Source organism: Elephas maximus, chromosome 8 (assembly GCF_024166365.1).
Source record: "Elephas maximus indicus isolate mEleMax1 chromosome 8, mEleMax1 primary haplotype, whole genome shotgun sequence".
Classification (NCBI taxonomy): domain Eukaryota; kingdom Metazoa; phylum Chordata; class Mammalia; order Proboscidea; family Elephantidae; genus Elephas; species Elephas maximus.
Genome location: NC_064826.1, coordinates 9,870,030 through 9,878,689, shown reverse-complemented (window position 1 = coordinate 9,878,689; position 8,660 = coordinate 9,870,030). Strand labels below are relative to the sequence as shown.

Sequence of the window (8,660 nt, the reverse complement as noted above, 5' to 3'; positions counted from 1 at the left end):
GTCTGTGGCTCTTGCTCATCCTGCCCCTGAGTGTTGCCAATACCCCACAGGAACAACCCCCCCAAGTACCACTGCAATGCTGTGTTCTTCCTCATGACCGTATGATTTACTTTGAATCAAAAAACAATAATGCAACTCTTGGAAACCAAAAAAAACGGCATAGCCGCTGCCCTTGAAGTTGACTCTGACCCATGGCGGCCCTACGTGTGTCAGACTAGAGCTGCTCCATAGGGTTTTCAAAGGCTGAGTTTTTGGCAGTAGACTGCCAGGCCTTTCTTCCAAGGTGCCTCTGGCTGGACTAGAATGGCCAACCACTGTTAGCAGCTGAGTGCGTTAACCGTTTGCACCACCCAGGATGCTAAGATACTTGTACGAAGACTTTTTTTTCCTTGCTACCCTTTATAACGTTGAAGATCCCAAAGATCCTGCACACATAAGGTGTTCGTGAGCTAACCTTTCGCTTATCTCTGAAGCAGATTACGCAGTTGTTAGGCACTTCAATGAAGATTATATATTTATTCACTTGGATGTATTAAGTAGACAATATAAAATAAGTTAGAAAAGAACGTGTATCCCCAAATATTAGAAGTTATCATTTCTGGGCAATATAAAAATACATAGAACATTACTTTTAATAAATGTAATCAATCTGAGATGCGTGTTAGATACAAATTCCTAACTGCCCTCCGCCGACTCAGAGGTTCTCATTCAGGTGCCCCCCAATCACACACACCTACTCAGGTTAATTTTTACGCATAACCCAGTCCTACCACGTTTTTGAGTCTCAGGACTCCTTGGGAGTCTGATGTAAACTACAGGTCTTCTCCCTTGAAACACGAATGGACACACCCAATGTGGGGTGCACCTTTGGGGGGAACAGTCCATGGCTCCAGTTAAGAACCGATAATCTAGAATGAAGTCAGCCTTGCCCCTTCTCTTCCTCTTGTTCTCACTTTTCCTCGGAGACCTTCTTGCTCCCAGCTTCCTAAAGCTTGAGAACCTCTGCCAAGTGCCACAGCCCGGGCCACTGCAGCAGCATCCAGAGGCTGAACCGAGGGGCTTCCCCGCCGTCTCCCTGCAGGACAGGCCCTGCACCACTGCTTCAGCTGCCCCAAAGCTCTGATCCTGCCTGTTGTTAACACCAGCTGCCAAACTCTCTTCTGTTTGTCCTGCATGAACATGGTTTCTCGGATGCTGACCTGGTCCCTGGATGAGAGAGGGACATTTCATAGTAAACGTGGGAATGGGTCGACGTGGTGGCTTCTGTGCTGAGGTGGGCTCTCAGCAGTACCAAGAGCATTTCAGGAACAAGTCTTAGGAGGAGATTTCTTACTGTGTGTTCCTCGAAGGTCATGGACAGCTGGGGCAGACAGCTCTGTGGCTTCAAGAGAAGGAGGGCCATCAGTAGGAGAGGCCGCTGGGGAGGGGAGTCCATGAGTGACAAGGAATGGGTGCAGCCACCAGGGGGCACCGCGGGCCAGTCGGAAGAGCTGCTCTGCCCATGAAGCAGTGAGATCTGGGGTGTGCTGCTCCAACAGGTCCTGAGTCCTGAGCCTGTGGGGCACCAGGGTCCCCAGCCCTCCCTCCTCCCCGCATTTGTTCCAAGTTCTGTGCAGAGTGGGCATTCCTTGGCTTCTAAGCCCCTGATGGCGCCCCTTCCCATGTCCTTTCCTCCTTGCTCCAGAGAGGTGCTGGAGGCAGGATGAAGTGCAGCAGGCTGACTTGCTTAAAACCACCAAACCAAACCTGATGCCATCAAACCGATTCTGACTCATAGCAACCCTCTAGGGCAGAGGAGAACTACCCGAGAGAGTTTCCAAGGCTGTCATCCTTATAGAAGCAGACTACCACATCTTTCTCCCATAAGCAGCTGGTGGGTTTGAAACGCCAAACTTTTGGTTAGCAGCCAAGCATTTAACCACTGCACCACCAGGGCTCCTAGACTTGCTTAGCCTGGGATAATAAAAACAAAGCCCGAACACTTTTGTTGTTTTTTAATATCTAAGATTAAAAAAACAAAAGATAAAAACCCAACAACCCAAACCACCCACTTGACCCTCAGCAACTCTCCTGGTCCTGGTCTCCCTCTCCAGTGCTGTCTAAAAGTGGGCTTCCTGGGCTGCCTGGCCAGTCCCTGGGTCCTGGTCAGGGAAGCCTTGAGCCCAAGGGGGCCTGACACCATGGTCTTCACCCTAGCCCCTGAGCAACCATGGACCCGGCCTTCCAGAAAGGCCAAGAGACACTGGTCTGAAAGCACATGGTTGCACCAGAAGTGTTCTCTTGAGGCCGAGCAGATGGTTATTTCTTGTGCAGAAACTTCATTTTGTTGCCTAAAGAGAGAAAATGAGAGCAGTTCACTGAGCAGGGGGAGGGGTGAGTACTCCCCCATGGTGGGGATGCCTGGGCCCCCAGGATCTCAGAACCCAGGCCTGAGCTCTGGAGAAGCTGAGGGGTCATGCCCTTTCTGGAGGGACCCCTCTGCTCCTCATACACTGGCCTTTCCCTCATGGAAAGGGGTCTTCTGCAGACTTGGCAGGAAGAGTGTCAGGGTGGAGGAGGAGGGGCTTCTGAAAGCAACACAGACAGGGAGCAGGGAGCATGGCTCGTCCCCACGGAGCCCAGGCAGGTGGACAGAGGCCTTCTGGTGTCCCTGGCCCTGCAGCCTCCTCCTCACTGGGCCTGCTCTCCTGGCCCTCTCTCCTTCTGCCAGCCCCCTCCTCTGCTTCCATGCATGCTTCCCAAGCTCAGCCCCCAGGAGATGAGAGAAGAGGATGGGGACAGGAAGTGGCGAGACATCCTGCGGCCCAGCAGAGGTGTGCGGGACATGCACTGTGAGGATACGAGGAGGACAGGAAGTAGACACACCCAAGTTCTGTGTGATTGAGGCCCCAGCTCCTGCTCCCATGCAGCCCATGGCTGGGACCGGGCTGGTTTCCGGGACTGGTCCACCTTACCTAGTCCCTTCAGGAACCGATTGACACCGCCGTGCTCGCTGCTGGGGAGTGTCTCCAGGTACTCCTGGGCGCGGACTTCAAACAGACCTGTGGACAAGACCCTGCCAGTGTAGTGCCTTCTCTTTGTACTTCTGAACATAGCTATTTCCTTCTTCTGCCCTTATCAACCTGCTCTGAAGCATAACGTTTATCCCATAACCCATTGCCATCGAGTCAATTTCAACCCATAGCAACCCCATAGGACAGAGCAGAACTCCCCCATACGGTTTCCAAGGAGCACCTCGTGGATTGTAACTGCTGACTTTTTGGTTAGCAACCGTAACTCTTAACCACTACTCCACCAGGGCTTCCATAGGTTTATAAAGGATTTTATGACCCTTATAATTGCCCAATCTTGTGGAATAACAGTTTCTGGAAAACTAGCTTGTACACAAAAGCCCATTTTCAGTCAACCAACACCTAGCGAGCATCTGCCCTGAGTTAAGGACGTGCCAGACAGCCCTGGCTCAGCCACCCACAGGCCTTCCTCCACAGGAGGGACCTGGGGACCCATTTCCCACCTGCGAACTCGGGGGCCTGGACCAGCTAACACTTAGGTCCTGCAGGTCTAAGCCCCTCTCTGATGACCCAGGGACAGAGCAGTCCTTTCATGTTATTTTTAAGCTCTCCTGTCTCCCATCTCTTTACCAAATTGTTGTTAAGCTGCCATCCCATCAGCCCCCAACTCATGGTGACCCCATACACAGCAGGCTTGAGCCATTCCCATGATCGGTTGCGGACTGGGTTATGATTAGCAGGGTTTTCGCTGGCTGATTTTCAGAAGTAGATCCCCAGGCCTTTCTCCCTAGTCTGTCTTAGTCTGGAAGCGCCACTGAAACCTGCTCAGCATCATAACCACACACAGGCCTCCGCCGACAGACGGTGGTGGCCGCGCACTGGTGGGAAACGAACCTGAGCCCCTGCAGGGAAGGCAAAAATCCTATCCCTGAGCCACCAGTGCCCGCTGTCTATCAGATAGGTCCCGGCAGATCTCCCACCGAAGTTCTTCCGTCCCTTCGGACAGGGCGTGCCAGAACCGCCTGAGGGACGCAGGGCTGGGGCTTCTCAGTCTCTGAGCTCCCGCCACCAGCGCACACGAGCTCTGGCCGGGGCCTCGCTAGGACCTCCGTGGTCCTGCCCGACCCCTCTCTGCGCAGCCCCCCTCACCGAGATTCACCAACGTTTCCAGTCTCAGGCCCCCAGTGGCCTTGGGATGAAAAGAGAAAGCAAGCCGCGCGGCTTCTCCCTTTTCCCCACACCTCTCCCTCCTCCACCCCCGAAGGACAATGGACCCCAGCAGCGGGGCCCGGGAGGAGAAGGAGCAGGCAGAAGGGAAACGAAGGCTGCCCCAGCCGGCCTCCCCGCGGCCCGGGACCCTCACCCTTGGCGTCCTGCCGGCGCAGCGCCCGCTCCTGCGCGAAGCTGCGGAACGTCTGGGTCTCCATGAAGACCTCGAGGAAGCGGCGCAGGCTCCGGGACGACACGGCCTTGCGGAAGGCCTCCCGCTGCAGCGTCCGCTCCTCGCGCTCGCCCGGCGTCAGGAACAGCGAGTAGTGACCCACGGTCTCCACGAAGAAGCGCACGAACGCCTCGGACACCACCACGTTGAGGGGGCTGCACTCGGGGCCTGGGGGCGGGGCGCGCGGTGATAGGGAGGGGCCTGGGGAGGGCAGGGAACTGGAAGCAGAGGGGGCGGGACGTGGGGAGGAGCAGGGGTGGGCGATGGACGCGGGCCCGGGGGAGCGGCGCCTGGGGCGGGCGGGGCGGGGCCCTGAGGCAGCGGGGGCGAGACATGGAGGGGCCTGGGGCAGGCAGTGAGGGGCTGGCGATGGGACTGAGCCTGAGGGGGCAGTGGGGGCTGGCCGGGTGGGGCCGGAGCCTCTAACCACTTAGTGTAGGAAGAGAGCGTTAGTTCCTCCGTGGCTGACCATCATTACCGGAGAAAGGTCACCCTGTTACGAAGTCAACGCTCCCTCCCTAAACAAGCGTCCTAGGGCCTCGGTAGGGGAGTGGGAAACGCTCCCCGAGTCCCTCTTGGGCACAAGGCCCAAAGGAGAGCAGAGCGCCCAATCCCTCTAGAGCTGAGTCTGCAGGGCCCTGCGGAAGGGGCAGCGGGCAGGTGTGTCTGGGGGCCGCTGAGCTTGCCTTGGGCCTGCGGCGGGGGCGTGGCGGGGGCGTCTGGGGACCCGCGGAGCTTGCTCCTTCCTGCGGAGGGGGCAGCGGCCAGGTGCGTCTGGTACCCGCTGAGCTTGCTCCGTCCTGCGGAGGAGGCAGCGGGCAGGTGCGTCTGGGAGCTGCTCAGCTTGCTCTGTCCTGCGGGGGCAGGGGGCGGGTGAGTCTGGGACCGCTGAGCTTGCTCCGCCCTGCGGAGGAGGTTAGCGGGCAGGTGTGTCCGGGGGCTGCTGAACTTGCTCCGCCCTGCGGAGGGGGCAGTGGGCAGGTGCCTCTGGGGGGCCGCACTCACCAGGCCTGCTGTCTGGGGGCCCCTCCTCATGCTCGCTGGCCAGCTCGTTCCTCTGCTCTAGAACATGCTCCAGGGCCGCCTGCAGCTTGCGGGGCAGGATGGAGTCCTCGTCGTCCATCTGGGAAGCGGGGGTGATGTGGAGATGTGGCTGCCGGCCGGCACTGGACCAGTGTGTGCGCCCCAGGGCAGCCACCTCTGTCAGGGCTGAGGCCACTGTTTACCAGCCGCATGAGCCTACACTGTCTACTGCATTGTGAAGACTAAATGCAATACAACTATCCTGTGGAAGTGCTTGGGGCTTACTGGATATTCAGTAAGTCTCCCATGGCCCCCACCTGTAAGGCCCATCCAGGGACTGTGGCCAGGGCAAGAAGCCCTCAGGGGATAGGCCTACGAGTTCCTGAGGGCCTCAGGAAGCAGAGGTGGGCAGCACCCAGTAATAAACAGCACCCATACCACGGAGCTTCTCAGCAATGCGGCAGCTCCGAGCGCAAAGGAAAATCCAGGAAACCTTTCTGTTATTAGTCTTTGCAAGAGACAAAAAGAAAATAAATGTGTATTGTTTTCTCTGACAGTGGCAGTGGTTTATTATCATAGAAAACCCATGAAAGCCAAAGCACTCTTCATCTGGCTCTCTGTAGTTTTCCCACCCCAAGACAGCTGGCATTGGCATTTTTGGTGAGTTTTACTTTCAACCTTAAGATGCATATGTACATATATTTTCTTTCCTTTTTAAAAAAACCCAGATCAGCAATTTTGCGTCCTAATTTTTTCCACTTAATATTATATCTTGAGCGTTTCTGCTTGTCATCGTTTTACTCTTTAAAGCATGTTGAACAAGTGCCTAGAGTTATAACTTACGCAAAGATTCTAACTGTGAGACGTGCATTTTGTGACAGAACCCATGGAAATCCATCCCCTGCCCCTGCCTCGCCTGCACCCAGCCCTGGTCTGTGCCACTGGCCCCCAGCCTCCCAGAGGGGACAGCTGATTCCCAAATGAGGAAGAGGGAATCAGATGGAATCAGCCTGACTCACCTGCCTGAGGAACCGGTTGTTGTCTAGATCAACCACAAGCACCTACAGGACAAGAGGGAAAGGTACCAATGTTATTGTCACCATGGCCTTGGGGACACAGAGGTGACCCTTTGCCTCCTCCTTCCCAGCACACAGCAATGCAGTTGGGGTGGGGGGCACTCAGGGTTCCCTGCGCGGCTACTGCACCCACAGTGACAGGAGGGTTGGGGCAGAGCTGTCCTGAATGGCCTGCTTTCAGTGCTGCCGCTGCAGGCGGGGACGTGCTTACAGACTCACTGAGGCAGCCTTTCCTTAGTGTGGGGGCTGCTGAGGTAAAGACCCTCCATTTGTTCCCACTCCCGACCCCACAGCTTTTCCCTCCCAGCTACCCACTCAACCTTGTCACTTCTCACTGTGGGAAAGAGGGGTCCGTGCCTCCTAGGGGAGCAGGAAGGGGTGCAGAGAAGCAGGACCCAGCCGGAGAGAGTTGTGCTGGGTGGTGGGCTTTCACTGGTTAAAGCTGCCTCCTCAGAGTGGCTGAGATTTGGGGCAGAACTGGGTGGGCAAGTGAGGCACTGATGGCTGAAATTCAGAGCCCTGCCCTCAGGCTCCCTGTCCTCAGGCTCAAAGGCCCCATTCTGACTTGCTGACCTCAAGAGCTTAACCTGAGAGCCTAAGGCCTGTGAGGGAGGAGGCTGAGCGGCCCCAGCACACCCACGTTGAGACAGTGCTCAGATGCCTGAGACACTGCCGTAAGGGAATAGGCACTCCCTCCTACTCAAACAGGTCTTCTGGGGTCAGACTGAGCCACCCTAGGCACCACGAGCACCCAGACGAGCATCTCATGGCTCTAATCCCAGCGGGAGACTGCAGTCTGAAGGCTGGTGTTCAGTGGCTTCAGGAGGGGGTTCAGGGACGGGGTGGGTTGAGCCCCCCAGCTCCTCTGACACCCAGTGAGAAGTCCCAATTTAGGGGAAGGGGCTGTGGCTAAATAACAGAGTTCAAGCAGGATGCAGGACATGGGACAGTAAGGATGTTTTGGTGGCTGTCTTTGTAACTTACACATGCAGTCTTTGTAACTTACACATGCAGTCTTTGTACTTGGTTATTAAATGGACATGAAAATGCACCTCCGTCACCTCCTCCAGTGCCCTCCCCCCTGGGTGCTGAGGATCAGGGGACGGGGTGGGGGCCGACTCCTCTCAGGGCCTGTGGGTGCCGGTGTCCCAGACAGCGTGGTGTCCACGTGCCCACACCTGCCTGCTTGCTCGCCTCCTGCCTGTGGTGTCAGCCTTAGGCTCACCTCCTCCAGTCTGTCCTAGTGGGTGTGGTGGCCCAGTGTCCCTATCCACTCACCTCCTCCAGCCTGTCCCCGTGGGCATGGTGGCCCACTGCCCCTGCCTGCTCACCTCCTCTAGCCTGTCCCAGTGGGCATAGTGGTCCAGTGTCCCTAGCCACTCACCTCCTCCAGCCTGTCCTAGTGGGTGTGGTGGCCCAGTGTCCCTATCCACTCACCTCCTCCAGCCTATCCCAGTGGGTGTGGTGGCCCAGTGTCCCCACCCACTTACCTCCTCCAGCCTGTCCCAGTAGGCATGGTGGCCCACTGTCCCTATGCACTCACCTCGTCCAGCCTGTCCCAGTGCGTGTGGTGGCCCAGTGTCCCATCTACTCACCTCCTCCAGCCTGTCCCAGTGGGCATGGTGGCCCAGTGTCCCTGCCTGCTCACCTTCTCCAGCCTGTCTCAGTGGGTGCGGTGGCCCAGTGTCTTACTTCCCCCTCACCTCCTCCAGCCTGTCCCAGTGGGTGTGGTGGCCCAGTGTCCTGCCGACTCACCTCCTCCAGCCTGTCCCAGTGGGCGTGGTGGCCCAGTGTCTTCCTCTCCCTCCCCCTCACCTCCCCCAGCCTGTCTCAGTGGGCGTGGTGGTCCAGTGTCCCCTGTCCCCCCCACCTCCCCCAGCCTGTCCCAGTGGGCGTGGTGGCCCCGTGTCCCCTGTCCACCCACTCACCTCCTCCAGTGGCAGCTCCTGGAGCAGAGGCAGTGTGCTGGTGAGCAGGCCAATGAGGAAGGGGGTGGGTGAGCACACGATGTCGATCATGGAGGGTGGCAGCACCGGGACGTAGGTGTGCTGCCAGGTGAAGGGGTAGGTGAGTGCCACCACCGAGTGGCAGCAGGTAGACAGGGTGCTG

The 8,660-nt window shown here is 57.4% G+C and overlaps 1 protein-coding gene across 10 annotated transcripts in view; it reads right to left on the bottom strand.

The window, feature by feature from the left end:
• Nucleotides 1-462: 462 nt before the first annotated feature.
• Nucleotides 463-8,660, bottom strand: part of DENND2A (DENN domain containing 2A) — a 97,203-nt gene continuing 89,005 nt past the window's right edge. For 6 of the 10 annotated variants that reach the window (XM_049893424.1, XM_049893426.1, XM_049893419.1 and 3 more), the window contains 6 exons: nt 8,480-8,657; nt 6,495-6,536; nt 5,458-5,575; nt 5,139-5,306; nt 4,375-4,620; nt 464-3,041 (listed from right to left, as the gene is read on the bottom strand). In XM_049893424.1, coding sequence (XP_049749381.1) covers nt 2,671-3,041; nt 4,375-4,620; nt 5,139-5,306; nt 5,458-5,575; nt 6,495-6,536; nt 8,480-8,657 — 1,123 coding nt within the window. In that variant the 3' untranslated portion in view covers nt 464-2,670. Of the gene's footprint in view, nt 3,042-4,374; nt 4,621-5,138; nt 5,307-5,457; nt 5,576-6,494; nt 6,537-8,479; nt 8,658-8,660 lie in introns of all 10 variants that reach the window. The other 4 variants (XR_007518404.1, XM_049893428.1, XM_049893427.1 and 1 more) reach the window with 4 other exon arrangements.